Source organism: Scyliorhinus torazame, chromosome 4, assembly GCF_047496885.1.
Source record: "Scyliorhinus torazame isolate Kashiwa2021f chromosome 4, sScyTor2.1, whole genome shotgun sequence".
Classification (NCBI taxonomy): Eukaryota; Metazoa; Chordata; class Chondrichthyes; order Carcharhiniformes; family Scyliorhinidae; genus Scyliorhinus; species Scyliorhinus torazame.
This window is the reverse complement of record NC_092710.1, coordinates 211,165,939-211,190,935: the sequence shown is the minus strand read 5'-3', so window position 1 is coordinate 211,190,935 and position 24,997 is coordinate 211,165,939. Positions and strand designations below refer to the sequence as shown.

Here is a 24,997-nt window from a genome sequence, read left to right as displayed (position 1 = left end):
TGAACATAGGAAAGAGTGAATATTTTGCGATGGGCGCTTCAGGATGGGGAGCCAGATTGGGGGATTGCCATTTCGGTTGGCGGAGACTAGTTTTTGATATCTAGGGGTCTAGGTGGCAGAGGTTTAGGGGCAGCTTCGAAGATTGGACTAGCCTAGTGGGTAGAGTTAAGGTGGACTTGCAGAGGTGGGATAGTCTCCCGCAATCGTTGGTGGGCTGAGTCCTATTGGTTAAGATAAACAATTGCTGCGATTTTTATTTTTATTTACTTGTCTCCCGGTGTTTCTGCCTAAGTAGTTTGTCCGAAAGGTCGAGCGGCCTATTTCCAGTTTTATTTGAGTGGCTAAGGCCCCAAGGAGTTTGGAGGGGGTGGGTTTGCTTCTGAGGGAGATGTAGCTAACGCAGATAAGGTGCTGGAGTGGTGTGGGGACCCGGGGCCTCTCTGGGTTCAGATGGAGTCGGAGTCATGTAGGAGAACAAGTTTGGGGACACTGGCAACGGCGCCACTTCTGTTGGCACCGTCAAAGTACTCAATGAATCCAGTGATGTTTGGCCACGTTACAAATATGGAAGCAACTCCGCCAGCATTTCAAGTTGGGGGCAGCTTCAAGGCTGGCTACTATTTGTGCTAACCATCCAGCAAGTCTGGATGCCTCATTTTGCACGTGGAGGGAGAGGGTTGGAGAGAGTGGGATATTTATTTTTGGTGCGGCGGCTTGCCAGCTTGGAGGAAAAGTTTGGACTGGTGGACATGGACATGTTGGCATTTCTGGTGGTGCAGCCTTATTGGAGCAAATTCTCTCCTGTGCAGTGTTGGAGGCCAGTAGGTCCGGCATGTATGCATGGATAGCGGGGGAAGAGCTATGTGAAGGGGTGTAACTGAAATGGATGAAGGAACTGAGGCCCCTACTAGAGGAGGGGTGTGGAGTGAGTTGCTACAGAGAGTGAATGCTACATCTTCGTGTGTGAGACTGAGCATTACTGAGTTAAAGGTAGTGCTTCGGGTGCACCTGATGAAGGAGAGGATGAAGCATTTTTTTGAGGGGATGGCGGATAGGTGCGAGCGTTGTTCAAGGATTCAGCACCACACACATATGTTCTGGTCCTGTTCTAAGCTAGTGGGTTTCTGGAAGTCCATTTTTGATACCATGCCGGTGATCCTAAATATTGAGCTAGAACCCTGCCCACTGGTGGCTATCTTTGGGGTTTTGGATGTGCCGGAGCTGCGGATGGGAGTGCGGGCAGATGTCTTGGGTCTTGGCCTTCTCCTTGTTGGTGGCACGGAGGAGGATTCTGTTGGGCTGGAGGTTGACAACGCTGTCAAGTGCATTTGGCGTGGCTAGGGAATTTGATGGAGTTTTTGCACCTCGAGAAGGACAACTACACAGTGAGGGGTTCTATCAGAGATGGCGGTCGTTCATATTGTATTTCAGAGAGTTGGTCAATGTTAGCTGTTGGGGGGGGCGGAGGTATACTGATTTAATTTCTGTTTTGTTTCTCTTGTTCTCATTTTATAAGATATTTGATTGTGTGTTTGTTAAATTTGTAGAACATGTTAAAACACTTTTAAAACATTTCTGAAAAAAATGTTTATATTTCAATTGCTACAATTCAAAATAGATCAGTTAATCAAGTAAAAACTGAAGAAAATCTGACTAGTTGCAGGAGGATGACTTTACACGAACCCACCCAGCTAGGACAGTGAATGGAAACTAAAACCCTGCATGGTGTAAAAGGCTCAGTTTTCTGCTGGGTGGATTGGGTTAACATTACCCCTCGATTTTCTAAATTATCTGGAATTGAATCCATTAACAGGTGGCAAGTGACATTTCAGACACCGAGCAGGACACTATTCTGGGAGCCTTCACTTGTCACTGATCATGTTTTCACATCTCTGTCCCGACAAATGTTTGCGCCCCAAACCCTTATCCCGGCTGAGATGAACCAACTTTGCGTGAATCAAACAGTGGCTGTCACACATTTGAATGGATAAGCAGTACACCTACATACACTTGAATCATATAACGTAGATTTAAACTGCAATCAAATAATAGGCAACAGAACAAAAGGCTTCCACTATTGAGTTGATGTTATTTGTATATAAAACGTATATTCATCTTCACCTCTTTACTTCTTCGTGATGTTGTTATTTGGGCATTAGGTGCCTTAAAATTACAATAATCTGAAATTCAGCCACTGTGTTCCAAAATTACAGCATTTCCAACCACTTCCTTTTTTAAAAAAAACTGACTTGTGATCAATGTTAATCACCCTCAAGTGAAAGTCAAGTGTTGGAAATCTGGAAAAATGGTCTCTGCACTTTGATATCCATCTTGACAAAGCGTGAAAGATATGCATGGTGAGCTTTTACGGTATTATCTGTTTTTATTTCAGATTTTTAGCGTCCGCATTTTGCTTTTGAAAAAAAATCCACGGGAGCAGGCTTGGGATTTAGGACTTCCATAATCAATAAAGAATGATTGTGTCCATCAAGAATCTTACATCCCAATGGCTCACATGTATCAATGGCTTATTTTCTTTTTCGTTTCTTTCCATTCCATTGAGAGTGCTATGTTTTACACTCTCATTTTTCATACAAAAAGAACTTATTCATTCCCTGCTTCAATAGAGTAAAAGTTAAATTTCAGATCCAACTCGTCTGCTTCTAAGCATTTTACCTTGACTTGCCATTATGGTCTAAAATAGTTTCAGCCTCCAATTTACTCCTGCTATACCAATTTTTCAAATCAATTACTTTAAAAAAAATTAAGTGTCTTTTTTCTCATTTTCTTTGTTACTTCAATGAACCTTCTCATTTTTGTTGTTACATTTCTTCTCCCTTATTATTTGCTTTAGTGAGGCACTTGTAAAATAAATGAAACCAGCACAGTGTATTGAGTGTCCAACATAGTGCCAGCTTTCATTTAATCTGATAAACAATTAATTTTCTTATATCTGACCAAAAATATTGTTGCCCAATTTTGCATGCCACCTCAACTTAAAACTTCAAGATAGGTACTGAAAATAATCACTTTCCACTTTTATAAAGATAAACTAAATTAAAAGCCAAACATATTAAAAGTCAATCACAGGACTTCCAAACAGCCTTCAAGTCTTCCACCTTTTAGTAGAATTCTGCATTGCTATATTGTGTATGGTAATTCTTTTTTGGAGTGCTTACGTTACATTAATGTGTTCTATTATGTTATTGTGATGTTCAATTTGAATACATTTATTAATTAGAGAGAATGCAATCTAAATATGTGACCAAAATCAAAACAGAAATTGTTGGAAATACACATTATAGTTGTATGGATTCCACTAGTTCAACATGATTACGTCAATTTACTGGCTCGTTCACCAAAACAAAAGTGAAATTGTCTGATTTGAGTTAGCTACACTATGAAATTAATTCACTGGATTCAACTCAATGAATTACACATAATAAAATTAATTATCTGGATGTCTTTCACTGGGAAGTAAATTGTAAAATTAACTTGATGAGTTCAATTCACCGAGCCAAATATCATGAAATTAATTTGCTTGATTCCATTGAGTGAAGTGAATTTGATTCATCTTGATGAAATTATAAAATAACTTCACCATAGTCACACAGAAATTACGAAATGCTACTTACTGAGGAACAGACAATTTAATTAATTGTGTGGAATGAATTTCAAGGAAAGTACGGCCATTTGAGGACATTGCACCTTCACTAAGCAGTTCATGGAAACGTGCCCATCATCAACATCAACGCACAACTAGGGAAGGGCAATAAATATAGTCTTGCTAGTATCACCCACATAATGAACTTAAATTTAAAAAGGGCTAGTAATTGAAGCTTTGGGTTGCAACTTGCCAACAAGAATTGTGGATAGAACAGAGAAGGGTTGGCAACGGGAACAAACAATGCCTGTGAATGGATGAACACAAAACTAATATCCCAGAGGGCCCGAATGCAGCAGAGTGAGTAGGATCCCAGAGCAGGATCGATAGTAACATTAAATAATTCCATAGAATGAGGTGGTGGGCTGAAACCCTGACATGAAGTGGGGAGGAGGGGTGGAAAGAAGAACAATGAGAAGTAACCAAAATAAGTTCCAATTACTGCAAAAATGTTCAAACGTGTCAAATATTTTGTTGCCAAAATGTTATATTCACTTCATTGCACAGTCCATGCAATCGGGTATTTGCATGACCTGTGGACTGGGTACAATCTTAAAAATAATTGGTTATAGAGAAGTATTCTGTGATAGAATTTAATTCATATTAATTGACATATTCCCACCTTCTCAATCGATAACATTGCTTTAAAATAGTTTCTATTATGCAAGTTTCTGTTCTCCTGCCCAACAATCATAAAGAATGAAAAAACTTGTTAGAAAATACATTTAATTCTGATTGTAAGGTTTTATGATTCTCTATCTTTTCAGAAGAGAATATGATGCAGAATTTTGTACGTTTGACAACTCCCCAAACTATTGCTTTGCCGAACAAAAAGAATAGGCCACATAGCCACCTCTGCCAATGTAACTCTACAGGTATCCAGAAATGTACAAGGCTGGCACTCTGAATTTCTCATGCACAAGAGGGAAGCTCATGGCCAGTGACAATTTTTTAAAAATCTGTTCTTGGGATGTGGGCATCGCTGGTTGGGCCAGCATTTGTAGCCCGTCCCTAATTGCCCTTGAACTGAGTGGCTTGCTGGGTGGGGGCTAAGTGTCAACCGCATCGCTATGTGGGTCTGGAGTCACATATAGGCCAGATCGGGTAAGGATGCAGATTTCCTTCACTGAAGGACATTAGTGAACCAGATGGGTTTTTATGACAATCTGCAATGATTTCATGGCCATCATTTGGCTTTTAATTCCTGATTTTTATTGAATTCAAATTTCACCATCTGCCATGATAGGATTCAAACCTTGGACCCTAGAGCATTATCCTGGGTCTCTGAATTACTAGTCCAGTGACAATACCACTACGCCACCGCCTCCCCACAATTGGTACCCAGAATATAGTAGATACAGTGTAGGAACAAAACCACACATTATCATCACTAACCCACATTACCAGTGCAATCCTTTGTCATTTTGATTGCTCCACCAACATGTACATTGTAACCATGTACATTTAAAACTTTAAATTAATATAGTGGTTAGAATTTTTATTAAAAATAGGCCAAATCTGTCAAATGAAATATGCACGCCTGATTGATAAGAAGTTAATTGTTCTGTAAATAATTTAAAGGTTAAATTGCTAAGCTGCATTAAAAATGTGCATTCCAATTTACACTAAATGAACAAATTGTATTTTTTTTAAACTGGTACACCTGTCCATCAATATAATGCTACGCTGGGATCCAAGGAAAGATAGCGTTACAACAAGAATATGTGAAATTTGTTTTAAAAACTAGACAGCAAATCCTGCACAATTCCTTCTGTCATACATTATCATGTTTGGAAGTTGTCAGATACTTTACAGCATCTGTAAAAAATGGTGGGTGGCTTTGTTCAATCCAATGAGGCAAACTTGCATTATCATTTATAAATCGTCAATTTATCAATAGCAGACATTCCACAGAGAAGCAAATGTAAGCTGGAATGAAATGCAAATCTTGATTAAGGATGCATCTAATTGTAAAGACAGGGTGATGCATTCCACCTGCTTATCTTCAAATAAACCTTTCCAGCATTAGTTCGGTTTTTAAACATTTTAAAAAAAAAAGTTCATAGCTAAACTACCATTTTCAAATCAAGGTAACAAGTTTATCTGTGCAGGTAAACGTTATTCTTGCCCACGATACTCCCATTTTGATTGAAGTCTGTTGAAATGAAGTTAAGGGAAGGTGAGAATGCCAGAAATTCAAATAAATGAAGCTCAAATAAAAATTAGTACAAAACAATTTCATTTAAATAAAATCTGGTGTAAGAACACTTACTCTCGTAAGATTGCATATCCTGAAGATTCGACTTACGAAATCACAATCCATTGAACAAGAAATGCATTCAACTTGGATTGGCCCATATCGAAGTGTCCCCTCTTCTGGCCAGTATTGTGGGCATCCCTAATTTAAAAAAAAAAATTTGTACTTCATGGTCAAATGAGCAGCAACGTAACATATCAGCACAGTGATAAAAGCAGTTATGTACAGTGGGTCTATAAAACTATTTGTCAACTTTACTATTTGTTATGAGGAGGGATTTTTAAAATATCATTTCAGGTATATTTTATGAGGGCCCCATTTGCTGAATGCTATAATCATAAAAAGCACAAAATCAATTTTTGTACAATTGCTGCATAAAAATAATGTGTTCTTTGTATGATTACCCTGACAAATTCTGCTGTGCAGAATTATCAAGAGGAGATAATATACTATCCCATTCAGGGCTGATGATGAACCAGCCAACAGCAAGAATTGGACAGCATTCAAAACTAGCCAAAGTAGTGTGTCATATAAATGACAGCCAATAAACAGCTTTCACATGAAACTGCCGAACTTAATTCCCTGATCTCCCATGATATTGTCATCACTGTTCTTCACCAATGGGTCTCAAACGATCATAATTCGGTAAGTTTTCGAATACTCTTGGATAAGGACAAGAGTGGTCCTCAAGTGAGGGTGCTAAATTGGGAGAAAGCAAACTACAACAGAATTCAGCAAGAACTGCATAATGTGGATTGGGAGTGGCTGTTTGAGGTAAATCCACATTTGATATGTGGGAGCCTTTTAAACACCAGTTGATTAGAGTGCAGGACAGGCATGTCCCCGAGAAAATTAAGAACAGAAATGGCAGGATTAGGGAACCATGGAAAACAGGGGAAATTGTGAGACGAGTCAAAAAGAAAAAAGCATACATAAGGTCGAGGCAACTAAAAACAGACAAATGTTTTTTAAAAAATGAATTTAGAGTACCCAATTCATTTTTTCCAAATAAGGGGCAATTTAGCGTGGCCAATCTGCCCACCCTGCACATCTTTGGGTTGTGGGGGTGAGACCCACACAGACACGGGGAGAATGTGCACACGGACAGTGATCCAGAGCCGGGATCGAACCTGGGACTTCGGCACCGTGAGGCAGCAGTGCTAACCACTGCGCCACCGTGCTGCCCACAGTTTTTAAGAATATAGGGAAAGTAGGAACAAACTCAAACTGGAAGTTAGGAGGCCTAAGAGACCATGAAATGTCATTGGCAAGCAGGGTCACGGAAAATCCCAAGGTCTTTTATACATATATAAGGAACAAGAGGGTAGCTCGGGAAAGAGCAGGCTCACTCAACGACAAAGGAGGGAGTCAGAGGAAGTGGGTGAGATCCTTAATGAGTACTTTGCATTGGTATTCACCAAGGAGCGAGGAATGATGGATGTTGAGGCTAGGGAGTGGTGTATGAATACTCTAGGACATGTCAGCATAATGAAGGAGGAAGTGTTGGATATCTTAAAACGCATTAAGGTAGACAGGTCCCTTGACAGGATGGGATATATCCCAGGTTACTGTGGTAAGCAAGAGAGGAAATAATTGGGGCATTAACAGATATCTTTGCATCATCTTTGACCACAGGCGAGGCTCCAGAGGACTGGGGAATAGCCAATGTTGTCCCTTTGTTTAAGAAGGGAAGCAGGGATAATCCGGGTAACTATAGGCCGTTGAGCCTGATGTCAGTGGTGGGGAAGTTATTGGAGAAAATACTGAGGGACAGGATTTATTCATATTTGGAAGCAAATGGATTTGTTATTGATAGGCAACATGGTTTTGTGCGGGGAAGGTCATGTCTTACCAACGTGATGGAGTTTTTTGAGGAGGTGACAAAATGAATTGATGAGGGACAGGCCGTGGATGTCGTCTACATGGACTTTAGTAAGGCGTTTGACAAAGTACCTCATGGCAGACTGGTACAAAAGATAAAGTCACATGGGATTTGGGGTGTGCTAGCTAGATGGATAGAAAATTGGCATGGAAGCAGGAGACAGAGGGAAACAGTAGAAGGGAGTTTTTCGGATTGGAGATCTGTAACTAGTGGTGTTCACAGGGATCAGTGCTGGGACCACCGTTGTTTGTAATATATATGTGTAAATGATCTGGAGGAAAATGTAGATGGTCTGATTAGCAAGTTTGCAGATGACACTGAGATAGTTGGAGTTGAGGACAGTGAAGAGGACTGTCAGAGAATACAGCACAATATAGATAGATTGGAAAGTTCGGCAGAGAAATGGCAAAAGGAATTGAATCCCGACAAATGTGAGGTGATGCATTTTGGAAGATCACATTCAGGTGTGAATTATACAGGAAATGGCAGAACCCTGAGGAGCATTGACATACAGAGGGATCTGGGTGTTCAGGTCCATAATTCTATGCAAGGGGAAATGCATATGGGTAAGGTGGTCAAGAAGGCATATAATATTAATAATAATCACTTATTGTCACAAGTAGGCTTCAATGAAGTTACTGTGAAAAGCCCATAGTCGCCACATTCCGGCGCCTGTTCAGGGAGGCTGGTACGGGAATTGAACCCGCACTGCTGCCTTGTTCTGCATTACAAGCCAGCTGTTTAGCCCGCTGTGCTAAACCATCCCCTATGGCATACGGCATGCTTGCCTTCATCGACCAGGGCATTGAGTACAAGAGTTGGCAGGTAATGTTACAGTTGTATAAAACTTTAGTCAGGCTACATTTGGAGTACTGCGTGCTGTTCTGGTTGCCACACTACCAGAGGGACCTGGATGCTTTGGAGAGAGTGCAAAGAAGGTTTACCAGGATTGGATTGGATTGGTTTATTGTCACGTGTTCTGCGGTACAGTGAAAAGTATTTTTCTGCGAGCAGCTCACCAGGTCATAAAGTACATGGGAAGAAAAGGAAATAAAAGAAAATCCATAATAGGGCAACACAAGGCATACACTGTAACTACATAAGCACCGGCATCGGATGAAGCATACAGGGGTGTAGTGTTAATGAGGTCAGTCCATAAGAGGGTCATTTAGGAGTCTGGTAATAGCGGGGAAGAAGCTGTTTCTGAGTCTGTTCGTGCGTGTTCTCAGACTTCTGTATCTCCTGCCCGGTGTAAGAAGTTGGAAGAGTGAGTAAGCCGGGTGGGAGGGATCTTTGATTATACTGCCCGCTTTCCCCAGGCAGCGGGAGGTGTAGATTGGGTCAATGGATGGGAGGCAGGTTCGTGTGATGGACTGGGCGGTATTTATGACTCTCTGAAGTTTCTTGCGGTCCTGGGCCGAGCAGTTGCCATACCAGGCTGTGATGCAGCCAGATAGAATGCTTTCTATGGTGCATCTGTAAAAGTTGGTAAGAGATAATGTGGACATACCGAATTTCCTTAGTTTCCTGAGGAAGTATAGGCATTGTTGTGCTTTCTTGGTGGTAGTGTCGACGTGGGTGGACCAGGACAGAGTTTTGGAGATGTGCATCCCTAGGAATTTGAAACTGCTAACCATCTCCACCTCGGAGATGGTGACAGGGGTGTGGACAGTACTTTGCTCCCTGAAGTCAATGACCAGCTCTTTAGTTTTGCTGGCATTGAGGGAGAGATTGTTGTCGCTGCACCACTCCACTAGGGTCTCTCTCTCCCTCCTGTATTCTGACTCGTCGTTATTCGAGATCCGGCGTTCTATGGTCGTACCGTCAGCAAACTTGTAGATGGAGTTGGAACCAAATTTTGCCACGCAGTCGTGTGTGTACAGGGAGTAGAGTTGAGGGCTAAGTACGCAGCCTTGCAGGGCCCCGGTATTGAGGACTATTGTGCAGGAAGTGTTGTTGTTCATTCTTACTGATTGTGGTCTGTTGGTCAGAAAATCGAGGATCCAGTTGCAGAGTGAGGAGCGAAGTCCTAGGTTTTGGAGCTTTGGAATGAACTTGGCTGGGATTATGGTGTTGAAGGCGGAGCTGTAGTCAATAAATAGAGTCTGATATAGGAGTCCTTGTTGTCGAGATGCCCTAAGGATGAGTGTAGGGCCAGGGAAATGGTGTCTGCTGTGGTCCGGTTGCGACGATATGCGAATTGCAGTGGATTAAGGAGTTCCGAGAGTATGGAGGTGATGCGCTTCATGACCAACCTCTCGAAGCACTTCATTACGACTGAAGTCAGGGCCACCGGACAGTAGTCATTGAGGCATGTTGCCTGGTTCTTCTTTGGCACCGGTATGATGGTGGTCTTCTTGAAGTAGGTGTGGACTTCGGAGTGGAGTAGGGACAGGTTAAAGATGTCCACGAACACCTCTGCCAGCTGGTCCAAGCAGGCTCTGATTGCGCGACCAGGGTTCCCCTCCGGGCCCGTCACATTCCGAGGGTTCACTTTCAGGAAGGCCGATCTGACTTCGGAAGCTGTGAAGGTGGATATGGATGAGTTAAGGACTGCTGGGGCACTCGACAGCGGATTGTTGGTTACCTGCTCGAACCGAGCATAGAATGCATTCAGTTCATCGGGGAGGGGTGCTCTGCTGCTGGAGATACTGCTCAGCTTCGCTTTGTAGCCTGTTGTGTTGTTTAGTCCTTGCCACAATCGCCGAGAGTCTGTCTGCTGTTGCCGGGTCAGGAGGGTGTTACCTGTGAGGAGAAGTTGAATAAACTCGGATTGTTTTCGTTGGAAAGACGGAGGCTGACGGGAGACCTGATCGAGGTCTACAAAATTACAAGAGGTATAGACAGGGTGAATAGTCAGAATCTTTTTCCCAGGGTGGAAGACTCAATTATAATAGGTTAAGGTGAGAAGGGGAAAGTTTAGGGGAGATGTGCGGGGAACGTTTTTCACACAGAGGGTGGTGGATACCTAGAATGTGTTGCCAGTGGAGGTGATGGAGACAGGCACGAAAGCAACGTTTAAGATGTATCTTAATAGACACAAGAACAGGCGGGAAATGGAGGGATACAGATCGTTATGGCACTATGTAGTAGGTCTAAATAAGGAATCTGGATTGGTGCAGACTTGGTGGGCCGAAGGTCCTGTTCCTGTGGTGTAACGTTCTTAGTTTACCTGCTGCTTAACTGGACAAATCATATCAACACCATGGCAGTGGTTGAACATATTATGTCACCACCTGACTCCTCAAGACTTCCTCCATCTTCTATTAAACTCCAGTCTTGAATACAATGGACTACAATGGAATATTCACTACTTGCCTGGATGGGTCGAACTTGACGCAATCCATGATAAAGTAGTCTTCTTGCTTGGTGACAGAAAGTGGGCTTGATTTGACTCCTCCACAACACTGACTACATTCTGACTAACTACAGGATACATTGCAACTGCCCAGGAGAACATCCAGAACCTCTAGCTTCAAAAAGGAAAAGTGCAATAATACTACGGGAAAACCATTACCTCCCATTTATCAAATTTTGGAATTCTATAATTAGCACCAATTTGGAAGCAAGATTGCCAAATCTCAGATGTGGTTTAAGAGCTTCTGAAGTCAACCAAAGGTCAGCAAAAACACAACTCTCTTCCCTTGCTTAAAAATTTCCTTTGTGCCAGGTTGGTTACGAACATTTTGATGGCGAAATTCTTGTGAGCAGTCAGGTTTTTTTTTAGATATTTGGAACATTCTAGGTTGCTGCATCTTTAAATTAAACTGTTTTCTCAGTGGTCCATCTTTCCCTGTCCCCAAGGCTTCCAATTCACCTCCACCTCTCCCAACCAGGGTCCCTACTGTTGCACTGTTCCCCATCCTCTCTCTACATGCACACGTGCACTGATCCCCCATCACACACACTTTCCCCATCACACACACACAGACGTGTCCCCTCCTCCCTCTCCCCCCCCACACACGTGTCCCCATCCTCCCTCTCCCCACACACACACACACACACACACACACACACACGTGTCCCCATCCTCCCTCGCTCCACACCCCATCCATCCTCATTCCACACACGCCCCTATCCTCCCTTTCTCCATACAAGTCCCCTCCCTCAACACCCCATCCTCCCTTCCTCCACGCACCCCACCATCCCTCCCTCCATACATCCCACCCTTCCTCCACACACCCCACCCTCCCTTCCTCCACACATGTCCCATCTTACCTCCCTCCACACCCCCTCCATCCTCCCTCCCTCCACACACATCCCCATCCTCCCTCCCTCCACACACATCCCCATCCTCCCTCCCTCCACACACATCCCCATCCTCCCTCCCTCCACACACATCCCCATCCTCCCTCCCTCCACACACATCCCCATCCTCCCTCCCTCCACACACATCCCCATCCTCCCTCCCTCCACCCCCCCATCCTCCCTCCCTCCACACCCCCATCCTCCCTCCCTCCACACACATCCCCATCCTCCCTCCCTCCACACACATCTCCATCCTCCCTCCCTCCACCCCCCCATCCTCCCTCCCTCCACACCCTCCATCCTCCCTCCCTCCACACCCATCATCCCTCCCTCCACACACCCCCATCCTCCCTCCCTCCACACACATCCCCATCCTCCCTCCCTCCACACACATCCCCATCCTCCCTCCCTCCACACACCCCATCCTCCCTCCACACACTCCATCCTCCCTCCCTCCACACACCCCATCCTCCCTCCCTCCACACACCCCATCCTCCCTCCCTCCACACACCCCATCCTCCCTCCCTCCACACACCCCATCCTCCCTCCCTCCACACACCCCATCCTCCCTCCCTCCACACACCCCATCCTCCCTCCCTCCACACACCCCATCCTCCCTCCCTCCACACACCCCAGCCTCCCTCCCTCCACACACCCCATCCTCCCTCCCTCCACACACACACACCTCCACTTGCCCACTCCACATGAACACATGTTTCCATCCTTTCCTTACACAAGATGTGCCCCCACCTCCTTGTGCCACGTGCCCACCTCAGTGGCCATGTTGTTCCTGTGGTGTATATGGTTAATGCCATGCTGGCTGATTAGACTAAATGTAGGTCAAGATGGATAGATTTTAGAACAAATCAAAGCTCTACTATAAGCTGAGTTAACCGTCTTACAGCCTGATTGTAAATATTACCTCAAAAGCAATTTCAAGCTCTGCAAAAGTCATCAGAATGAGTAGTTACTCGGGGGACAAACAGAAACATACTGAGCTAGAAATTTGCAGTCAGGCTTTGAAGATTAAAGTTTCATTATGAGCAGACACTGCACTACACCATCTCCTCTGGAAACATATGCAAAGAAGGTGCAATTGACAAAATAATGGTGTTTCAGCATAAATATTTCCCCGAAAATCAAAGTGAAACAAATGTTGGATATTAAAATGCAAATAAATATTACATTTTGCACATCCATTTGATGCTTGGATGGTTCAGTGAAGATTGATTTTTGATGGTGTGTTCAAAGAACATTTTTATCATAAATGAAGCAAGAATGTTTCTGCCTCTCAAACCGGTAGTTGATAATCAACATCAGAAACTGAATTGGACTAGCCATATTAATACTGTGGCTACCAGGGCAGGTCAAAGGCTAGGAATCCGACGGCGAGTAAGCCACCTGAACCCCCCCCAAAGCCTGACCACCATCTACAAGGCACAAGTCAGGAATGTAATGGAAAACTCTCCACTTGCCAGGGTGAGTGCAGTTTCAACAACACTCAAGACGTTCGACACCAACCAGGACAAAGCTTGATTCCTCCCCCTTCCACAAACATTCAAACCCTCCACCATCGATGGCAGCCATGTGTACCATCTACAAGATGCACTGCAGTAACTCACCAAGGTTCCATAGACAGCATCTTTCAAACCCATGACCGCTACGAACTAGAAGGACAAGAGCAGCAGATACCTGTGAACCCCACCACCTAGAAGTTCCCTCAAAGTCACTCACCATTGTCATGCGAGAGTGCTTTTAAGAACTGGATATTTAAGCAATGTACCTTTAAGAAAACAGTGATGTCATAGAGTGGGTGGAGCTCAGCTCAGGTCAGCCATTTTGCAGGTTTTTAGTTTCAGTTTAAAAACTGTGTGTGTGTCTGTGTATTCCCAGAGAGCTGCAAGTTTTGAAAAGAGCTGGGTGTGGGTCTGTGTTTTGCAGTGAACTGGATATCTGCCATGAAAAACTATCTCTGGATCATTTGGGTGATTTAAAATAAAGCCTTTAACCTGATGTGATTGTGTTTAAAGGTGTTAAGTCTCTTGGAAGTTTGAAGGAACATTTTTTATTGTTATTTTTTATTTTATTTTTTCTAAATTGAGAGTACCCAATTCATTTTTTCCAATTAAAGGGCGATTTAGCATGTTCAATCCACCTGCCTTGCACATCTTTGGGTTGTGGGGGCGAAACCCACGCAAGCACGGGGAGAATGTGCAAACTCCACACGGACAGTGACCCAGAGGCGGGATCGAACCTGGAACCTCGATGCCGTGAGACTGCAGTGCTATCACTGCGCCACCGTGCTGCCCTTGAAGGAACATTTTAAGGAATTATTTACTGTTGCAATATTTTCTGAGTTATCTTTGAAGTAAGGGATGTTAAGAGATCCAATGTTTATTTAAGATGTTAAGTTGAGTTCATGGAATAAACAGAGTTGTGTTTAAAAACCCACGTTTCCATAATTGCAATCCCACACCTATGGAAAATGCCGCGTGCTCGGAAAAGCAACAAATGCATTAAAGGGAGAGGTTGGTTGAACTCCATGATACATTTTTGGGTTCTGAAAACGCCTTGCCCATAACACCATCCTGATTTGGAAATATATCGCCGTTCCTTCAGTGTCGCTGGGACAAAATCCTATAACTCCCTCCCTAACAGCACTGCAGGTGTACTTACACCATAAGACCATAAGACATAGGAGCGGAAGTAAGGCCATTCGGCCCATCGAGTCCACTCCACCATTCAATCATGGCTGATTTCAACTCCATTTACCCGCTCTCTCTCCATAGCCCTTAATTCCTCGAGAAATCAAGAATTTATCAACTTCTGCCTTAAAGACACTCAACGTCCCGGCCTCCACCGCCCTCAGTGGCAATGAATTCCACAGACCCACCACTCTCTGGCTGAAGAAATTTCTCCTCATCTCTGTTCTAAAGTGACTCCCTTTTATTCTAAGGCTGTGCCCCTGAGTCCTAGTCTCCCCTGCTAATGGAAACAACTTCCCTACATCCACCCTATCTAAGCCATTCATTATCTTGTAAGTTTCTATTAGATCTCCCCTCAACCTCCTAAACTCCAATGAATATAATCCCAGGATCCTCAGACGTTCATCGTATGTTAGGCCTACCATTCCTGGGATCATCCGTGTGAATCTCCGCTGGACCCGCTCCAGTGCCAGTATGTCCTTCCTGAGGTTTGGGGCCCAAAATTGCTCACAGTATTCTAAATGGGGCCTAACTAATGCTTTATAAAGCTTCAGAAGTACATCCCTGCTTTTATATTCCAAGCCTCTTGAGATGAATGACAACATTGCATTTGCTTTCTTAATTACGGACTCAACCTGCAAGTTTACCTTTAGAGAATCCTGGACTAGGACTCCCAAGTCCCTTTGCACTTCAGCATTATGAATTTTGTCACCGTTTAGAAAATAGTCCATGCCTCTATTCTTTTTTCCAAAGTGCAAGACCTCGCACTTGCCCACGTTGAATTTCATCAGCCATTTCTTGGACCACTCTCCTAAACTGTCTAAATCTTTCTGCAGCCTCCCCACGTCCTCCATACTACCTGCCCCTCCACCTATCTTTGTATCATCGGCAAACTTAGCCAGAATGCCCCCAGTCCCGTCATCTAGATCGTTAATATATAAAGAGAACAGCTGTGGCCCCAACACTGAACCCTGCGGGACACCACTCGTCACCGGTTGCCATTCCGAAAAAGAACCTTTTATCCCAACTCTCTGCCTTCTGCCTGACAGCCAATCGTCAATCCATGTTAGTACCTTGCCTCGAATACCATGGGCCCTTATTTTACTCAGCAGTCTCCCGTGAGGCACCTTATCAAAGGCCTTTTGGAAGTCAAGATAGATAGCATCCATTGGCTCTCCTTGGTCTAACCTATTTGTTATCTCTTCAAAGAACTCCAACAGGTTTGTCAGGCACGACCTCCCCTTACTAAATCCATGCTGACTTGTCCTAATCCGACCCTGCACTTCCAATAATTTAGAAATCTCATCCTTAACAATGGATTCTAGAATCTTGCCAACAACCGAGGTTAGGCTAATTGGCCTGTAATTTTCCATCTTTTTCCTTGTTCCCTTCTTGAACAGGGGGGTTACAACAGCGATTTTCCAATCCTCTGGGACTTTCCCGGACTCCAGTGACTTTTGAAAGATCATAACTAACGCCTCCACTATTTCTTCAGCTATCTCCTTTAGAACTCTAGGATGTAGTCCACCTGGGCCCGGAGATTTATCAATTTTTAGACCTCTTTATTTCTCTCGCACTTTCTCCTTTGTGATGGCTACCATATTCAACTCAGCCCCCTGACTCTCCGGAATTGGTGGGATATTACTCATGTCTTCTACTGTGAAGACTGACGCAAAGTACTTATTTAGTTCATCAGCTATTTCCTTGTCTCCCATCATAAAATTACCAGCGTCATTTTGGAGCGGCCCAATATCAACTTTTGCCTCCCGTTTGTTTTTAATGTATTTAAAGAAACTTTTACTATCATTCCTAATGTTACTGGCTAGCCTACCTTCATATTTGATCCTCTCTTTCCTTATTTCTCTCTTTGTTATCCTCTGTTTGTTTTTGTAGCCTTCCCAATCTTCTGACTTCCCACTACTCTTTGCCACATTATAGGCTTTCTCTTTTGCTTTGATGCATTCCCTAACTTCCTTTGTCAGCCATCCAATGTTTGGGATTACAAACCTCAGGGATTACAGCGATCCAAGACAGCAGCTCAGCACCACCTTCTGAAGAGCAATTAGGGATGGGCAATAAATGCTGGCCTATCCAGCGACACCCACATCCCGTACATGAATAACAATGCAAGTAAATAAAATTTGAATAACCATGGGTGGGATTCTCCGAGCCCGCGCCGGGTTGGAAAAGCCGGGGGCGCGGGAAATTCCCGCCACGCCGCTCTGAGGCTGGGCCACCGATTCTCCAGCACCGGTCGGGGGCCGCTGAAATAGGCCCCCGCGGCGATTCTCGGCGGGCCGAACGCCCACTCTCAGCGGTGAATTGCTGGGCCAGGAGGCCTGCTGATGCCGGCGTACACCACTCCAGTGTTTACGCCGGTATCAACACTTGGCCAGGAATTCGGACAATCCCGGTCCATAAGTCTATAAAAACCTTTGACCAAAGAAAATACTAGAAACAGGAGCAAAACATAAAAAATTACTGATCTTACACTAATTAGTTTGAGGGTTAATATCGTGAAGTATTGTCTAATAGGGGCACTTTGTTTATTTGAAAAAGTTCACTTTTCGTTAAGTGCGCTTTATTTTGTTCAGCAGCAAAGCGAAGTATTAATCAACAGCAATATATAGTCTGCTCGTTTATGCGGCCAGGTTTTTAAATTACACAATAAATTGTTCCAGTGAACAAAAACGTGAAGGTTGTTCTTTAAACATCGGAACAATCCTATATTTTTCCACATTGTAGCTACCTGCACAAGGTCCAGCTCATTGAGCATTACTATCGAGGTGCAGCCATAGTCATATACCAGTCTCCAGAAGTCTTTGACTGTATTTGGCAAAGGATGCTGGGTGACTATAAAGGCAGCTGGTTGTCTGTAACTCTGTAAAGAAATGAAAAACATAAAATAACAAAATGTTTTTTCTCTTTCTTTTAAGATTATAGCTGGAAAGCAAACATTACTCAATTTTAATTGGATAGTCTAAGGTCAATTTAGTTCTGCCAAGGTTCATTAAAAGAAAGTAGCTGAGCGAATTACGCAAAAGGTTTCACTCTGTCTTCTGGTTGCTAAGAAGTGCTTTCACAGAATCATAAAATTTACAGTACAGAAGGAGGCTATTCGGCTCATCGAGTCTACACCGGCCCTCAGAAAGGGCACCCCAGTACCCCACCCAACTCTTTTTGGACACTAAGCATGGCCAATCCACCTATCCTGCACATCTTTGGACTGTGGGAGGAAACCGGAGCACCTGGAGGAAACCCATTCACACGCAGGGAGAACATACAGACTCCGCACAGACAGTGACCCAAGCCGACTATCTAACCTGGACCCTGGAGCTGTGAAGCAACTGTGCTACCGTGATTTCTATGACTTACACTTCAGGTTTCAATTGTTTCACTTCTCCGGTCTCTAATTTGTGGCACCCCGGTAAAGAACAAATAAAAGTACAGGACAGGAACAGACCCTTCGGCCCTCCAAACCTGCGCCGACCATGCTGCCCGTCTAACCTAAAACCTTCTACACTTCCAGGGTCCGTATCCTTCTATTCCCATCCTATTTTTCAAGATCTCCCTTAAGCATTACTATCGTACCTGCCTCCACTACCTCCTCTAGCAGTGAGTTCCAGGCACTCTCCAACCTCTGTGTAAAAAATCCTCCCTCGCACATCTCCTCTAAATTTTGCCCCTCACACCTTAAGCCCATGTCCCCTAGCAATCGACTCTCCCACTCTGGGGAAAAAGATTCTGACAATCCACTCTGTCCATAATCCTCATAATTTTATAGACTTCCATCAAGTCGCCCCTCAACCTCTGTCATTCCAATGAGAACAAACCAAGTTTATCCAACCTCTCCTCCTGGCTAATGCCCTCCATACCAGGCAACATCCTGGTAAACCTCTTCTGTACCCTCTCCAAAGCCTCCACATCCTTCTGGTAGTGTGGCGACCAGAATTCAACACTATATTCCAAGTATGGGCTAACTGATGTTCTATACAGCTGCAGCATGTCTTGCCAATTTTTATACTCAATGCCCCTACCGATAAGGCAAACATGCCACATGCCTTCTTCTCCCTAGTGTTCCAGCTAAAATAGCAATCTCATCAGTTGCCGCAAATGAGAAAATCAAATTTGTTTCCCACTTTTTCTGTTGTACAACATATGTTGCAGTATCAAATAAAATTGTAAACAAAATGACAAAAACATGTGCTTATTAAAAAAAATCTACTGTTAAAATGAAACACCTACATCCATAAGGGCAGCATTGATGTAGTTGCTGCTTTCACCATCAATGGTAATTAAAAATGGCAGACATCTGTCTGGTGGCAGTGCGTCCATGTATCGATTCTTTTCGTGATTCCTGGGAAGAAGAGCTATGCTGCAGTCTTCAGGTTGCAGTTGAGAAGATACAGAATTAAGTGTCTGTGTGGCAAAAGGAAGCAACACCGTTCATTAATAGCCATTGTGTGAGTTGACATTTTTCAGTATAATGCCCGACTAATATATACAGATGGAGGATTCTTCGAGAACACACCCTTGTGTTAAAAAATGTTAATTAGTTAACTACATGCTTTGGAGGACAGCTGCCCCAACTGAGCAGGCAGCTTAATTCAATTTGAAATGATTAGATCAAAGTTGCAGTTTCACCAGTTCACTATCTGGGTAAGTACTGAAGGCTCCAAATGTAAATGTCACCACAGTCCCAGAGGACCATAGACTGCTCTCACCTATGAGAGAGCTGACTGGTGGTGATTTAACCAGAGGGTCACCACACCCTCAAGCAAGGGACAAGGTTGAGAAGGTGGGGCCTTCATGAATAACCTCAGCTGGTACGGGAATTTAACCCATGCTGATGGTGTCGCTCCAAATCACTAATTAGCTGCCTAGTCAACTGATCTAACCAACCTTTATTGATAACATCCTTGAACGACAGAATAAAAATTAATATGGAAAATCTGTGGTCACTTGACTGAGCAGCACAGCACCCAATCTAATTTGGTGCCCATAAAAATAAATATGCAATTTCTTGAGTGGATTGCGCCGTTTCAGTTTTCAGAGTTGCCTGCCCAGAGAAGGACAGGAACATTTATTTTCAGGAAGTGCATCTAAGCTTGATGGTTTGTACAGTACATGATTCCCATCTACAATAGTCTGCATTCTTGGCAGTCCTGTCAGCTGGAATAAATTATGTACCCTGCAAAACTCCGCCCTCTTTTACAAAGAAATGTGATGAACATGGTGGCCAATTTTGATTTTTGCAAATGAAAGAACAGTTGGAAAGAAGACTACTGCAATGGACAGTTGACAATAGAAGTCTTGCAATGCAAAATAATCAGGTCTACCAACAAAAGTTTATACAGCTATCTAGATGCAAATTAAGCAATACATCAAGATCTTATTGAAAACTGCAATCAACAGTAGAAAATATTGCACAATTTTACACCTTTAAGAAGCCAATTTCTACATGCCAGACCATTCACACATAGTTACATCCACTTAAAATAACTTTCCCCAAACTCCAATTTAACTGATCCAAATGTGTTACCATAAATTTTTTGAAGATTACTATCCTGCCATAAGAAAGAGAATTCACAAATGATTTGAAATAATGGCAAGTTCCGAATTGCTGTGCGTAAAACAGCAGATCTTGTAGCTCAAGCTTACTTACCTGAAATTCATCTTTAAGTTGTGAGGAGTTGCTCTGTGAATCAACTCTGATCATTTCATAATATGTTGGCTTGACCTCACATGTTGGTATTGACGTGTCCCCACATAGACAAGCCTCTAGGATGGCATCATGAATGAAAATGTATTGTTCCTTAAAAATGACACATCCAGTCAGGAAAAAGTTTTCACTTTGCAGTTATCAAATGAGTTAATTACATATGAGGAGGATCTGCCGTGGGATGTAGTTTACTGGAAAGAGAAACTCAAACAATTTATCTCCTCAGATACGAGGCTGCTTACACAATGTATATTATCGCCATTTGACTTTCGGAAACGCAAGTTTCATGAGTAAATTAGTCCTCTGTATTTCATAAAGATCCAAAACGTGTAGAGGAGAATCAGAAAAGACTGTTCACAATTCTGACTTTTAGTGGCAAAAAAGGTTTTGCAAGCAGATCTAGTTTGTTATGTTTACCCCAAAATCAGATGCCAGAGGCTCAAGCAAAACTAATGTGATTGCAAAAGAGTAGTTACTTCCTTCAACACCCCTCCCCCCCCCACCCACCCCCAAACACCGTGTCCCTCTCCCGGGAAATAAGGGATGGAAATGAACAATGAAGCAACTGTAGTACTGTAATATTATACTAATTGTCATGCATGAGATTTTGTAATGGTATTGTGTTTGTTTTAGCCCAGTGTTCACTGGGTCCCTTGTTAAGGCACTGAATGCCTTGAAACAAGGGATTCCACACCCCACCCCCCACAAATCTGCAGCGGGATAAGGCCATTAAATGGCAATTCTCCGACTAATGGGCCACATAATGGGCTGGGGTGGGGGGGGGGGGGGGGGGGGGGGGGAGAAGAGAGGAAGAGAGAGGGGTGGCTGATTGTGCTGCACAAAATTATGGGGGATATAGATAGGATGAAACTTTTCCTCTTAGTAGGGGGTGAATAACCAGCTGGCATAGATGTAAGTTGAGGAGCAGATTTAGAGGGGTTTTAAAGAAAACCATATTCACCCAAAGGGTAGTGGGAATCTGGAACTCATTGCCTAAAAGGATGGTTGAGACTGGAACTTTCACAACATTTACTTAGAACAAAGAAGCATTTAGATGAGCACTTGAAACACCATTGCATACAAGGCTACCATCTTGTGTGGGAAAATGGGATTAGAATAGATAGGTGTTTGATGGCCAACACAGACACAATTTGCTGAGTGGTCTTTTTCTGTGCTGTAAAGCTCTATGACTGTACCTGGTTGATTTTAACAACTGCATCCCAGTCCAAACCATAGCTTGGTACTTTTAAGGGTAAATCCAAAACCAACCGAGTCAACTTTTAAACATTTCTTCCTTTTCTAATGTGTAGTCAAGGCACAGAATATAACTACTTTGGCCACAGCTAGAGGAATGCAAATAATTTTGAGACACTGCATTACACAAAGAATGTGATCACACTGGAGAGGGGAGATTTACAATGTTGCTGCCATAAATGGTGAATATTAATAATGAGGCAAGATTCAGAACAGAGGAGACCAAAGTGAGATTTAATTAAGATGTACAATACTTTAAAGGGTCTCAGTACGTGGTGTGGAAGAGCCAATTTATCTTAGCAGAGGGAGTATGTAATTAAAATAATTGGCAAAAAGGATTAAAGGGAAGTTGGAGTTTTCTTTTAACCCAGAGGATGGTAGGGATAGGAACTGACTGCCTGAAATTATGGTAGAGGTAGAAACTCTCATCGGATACTTTTGATATGTAATGCAAAATAAGTGCTGTCACCTTCAGGGCTACGGACCAAGAACTGGAACGTGGGATCAGGCTGGACAGCTTCTTTCTGGCTGGAATGGGTACTATGAACTGAACAGTCTCATGTTGTGCCATACATTTCCGATGTTACATTTCCAAGAATGGCTGGGATTTTTGGCAGCCACCCTTGGGGGATGAGGCAGGCCAGACTAGGTCCATGGTCAAAGCTTTGACAAAGAGTCATCCAGACTGAAAACATAAGCTCCCTTCTCTCTCTACTGATGCTGTCCAGCATTTTCTGCTTTTATTTCAGATTCCAGCATCTGCAGTAATTTGCTTTTATCCATCGACTTTCGACAGGTGTGGGTGGGGCTGCATTGGGTGAGGTTGGAAAATCCCACTGGGATAAGACGACAAGTTCTGTGTCCTTTGATCATATGGATTTGAACTTACCTCTGTCTGAACCATATTGATGCGTCTTGATCGTAATGCTTTAACGCAGTTATAGATATCAACAACTCCTTCGCGCTCTGCCATGTCTAACATAATATCTATAACGATATAGCAGCCAGTCCTTCCAGCCCCAGCACTGAAAACACAAAAACACAAATTGGAAATTTGTATCTTGTCCTGATTTTTAGTTTTGCTAAAGTTCAGCTGACAAATAAATACTGTTATTGATAGATTTAAAAAAACATCATCAATTTAGTTAAAATGAAGTTTTGTGCGCAGCACGGTGGCGCAGTGGTTAGCACTTTTGCCTACGATGCTGAGGACCCAGCTTCGATCCCAGCCCCGGGTCACTGCCTGTGTGGAGTTTGCACATTCTCCCCATATCTGCATGGGTCTCACCCCACAACCCAAAGATGTGCAGGTTAGGTGGATTGGCCACGCTAAATTGGCCCTTAATTGGAACAAAAAGATTGGATAAAATGGGGTTGTTTTTCTTCAGAACAGAGGAGGCCGAAGTGAGATTTAATTAAGATGTACAATACTTTAAAGGGCCTCAGTACGTGGTATGGAAGAACCAATTTATCTTAGCAGAGGGGACATGTAATTAAAATAATTACTAAATTTACTTTAAAAAATGCAGTTTTGTTCAAAAATAAAGGCTCTGAACTTCCACAGACCAACCTGTGCTGCAATCCCTAAGCCCCCGTCACACCCAAACTTCCTCACTCAGGATGGATGCGAAAGGAGCAGCGAAATGCAGTCCTTGCAGCATTGCCGTACAGTAACTGGGGCACAGAAAGTTACGTCCCTCCCCATATTCATGGCAGTAGGTGCTGCAAAGGGAAGTTTAGAGGGACAATTTACAGGGAGCAGGTTAAGTTTTAAAGTTGAGGGAATGTGGGTTTGGAGGGAAGGGGTCTGGGATGGGGTTCAGTCCATGAGGGGTGTCAATCCAGGTTGAAGGGAGGGGGGTCAGTTCAGTAAGTGGGGGTGGGGGCGGGAACAGGTGGGGGGAGGAGGGGGGAGTTGGTCGAGGGGTTGGTGTGGTGTCTCGTGCGAAGCTGGGTCTTGGTGTTTAAATAGTTACTCTGGAGTTAGAAGTTTTGTTTTCCATCTAACTTTTTCCAGAGTAACTATCAGGGTAAAACTAGCAGAACCATCTGAAGTTAGTGATTTAAGTCACTTCTGACATGAGTCCCAGCCTAGTGCAATTGTCTGGAGGGAGTTAGCACTTCTGGGTAATTACTGGGTAAACCCTTACATGGGAACTTCCGCGAGAAATTCTGAGTGCATCACAGGGGTACACCCTAAAAGTGACACGGGAACCTGGAAATTAACGGGCAACACATTGCAGATCGTAATTTACAACATGTTGTTTTCCAAATTCTAAGTACACTCAAAGTTAGAGTTTGTAAAAGGGATTGATAAAGTTGACCCAGGCAAATGTTGGACATTAGGACATTAAGAATTAGAAGGGGTCCAGGCTGGGGGTTGGCTATATTCGGGGTTGCAGAAGAGCCGGGAGTGCACGAGGCGAAAGAGGCTGATGTCTTGGCCTTTGCGTCCCTAGTAGCCCGGCGAAGGATATTGCTTATGTGGAAGGAAGCCAAGCCTCCGGGCGTGGAGACCTGGATAAATGACATGGCAGGGTTTATAAAACTAAAACGGATAAAGTTCGCACTAAGGGGTTCGGCTCAAGGGTTCACCAGGCGGTGGAAACCGTTCATTGACTACCTCGCAGAACGATAAAGGAAATGGGAAGGTAACAGCAGCAACCCAGGGGGGAGGGGGGGGGGGGCAGGCAGTCCTCAGGGGTGTTTTTGTATAGATATTTGTATTAGGCAATGTATATTGGATTGTTTGATTTTATTTTTGGAGAGTTATTATTTTTGATATGGCAGTTGCCATTTAGTTTATATATTATTTATTTATTTGTTAAAAACGGCCACTGTCATTTATACTGTTTTACTGTTGTAAAAAGGAAAACCTTTGGATTGTTTTGTTTGGCCAAAAAAATGTGAATAAAATATATTTTAAAAAAAAGAATTAGAAGGGGATCTAAATTAAACCTTTCATATTGTTATACTCAGATGAGGAGGGGTTGAACAGCTCCTCACTCTTCCTACTCCTTACTTGACTGTAACCGGGTTCTTGTGAACAGGATATACTTTCCAATTCAATGAGTGTTTAATTGCTTATGTGCTGTAATCATAAAATGTGTAGTCATTCAAAGGGGCGCTGCAAACTTTAAAAAAATTTGTTCATGGGATGTGGGGACTGCTGGCAAAGCTGGCATTTATTGCCCATCCGAGGACATTTATGAGTCAATCAGAGATTTGGGGGGAAGAGAATATTCCTTCGCCCAGTGAGTGGTCC

The 24,997-nt window shown here is 43.4% G+C and overlaps 1 protein-coding gene across 3 annotated transcripts in view; it reads right to left on the bottom strand.

The window, feature by feature from the left end:
- Window positions 1–24,997, bottom strand: part of ptprk (protein tyrosine phosphatase receptor type K) — an 877,717-nt gene that overhangs the window by 34,940 nt on the left and 817,780 nt on the right. For all 3 annotated transcript variants that reach the window (XM_072499228.1, XM_072499225.1, XM_072499226.1), the window contains 5 exons: window positions 22,622–22,757; window positions 20,422–20,571; window positions 19,002–19,175; window positions 17,506–17,637; window positions 5,937–6,062 (listed from right to left, as the gene is read on the bottom strand). In XM_072499228.1, coding sequence (XP_072355329.1) covers window positions 5,937–6,062; window positions 17,506–17,637; window positions 19,002–19,175; window positions 20,422–20,571; window positions 22,622–22,757 — 718 coding nt within the window. The remainder of the gene's footprint in view (window positions 1–5,936; window positions 6,063–17,505; window positions 17,638–19,001; window positions 19,176–20,421; window positions 20,572–22,621; window positions 22,758–24,997) is intronic.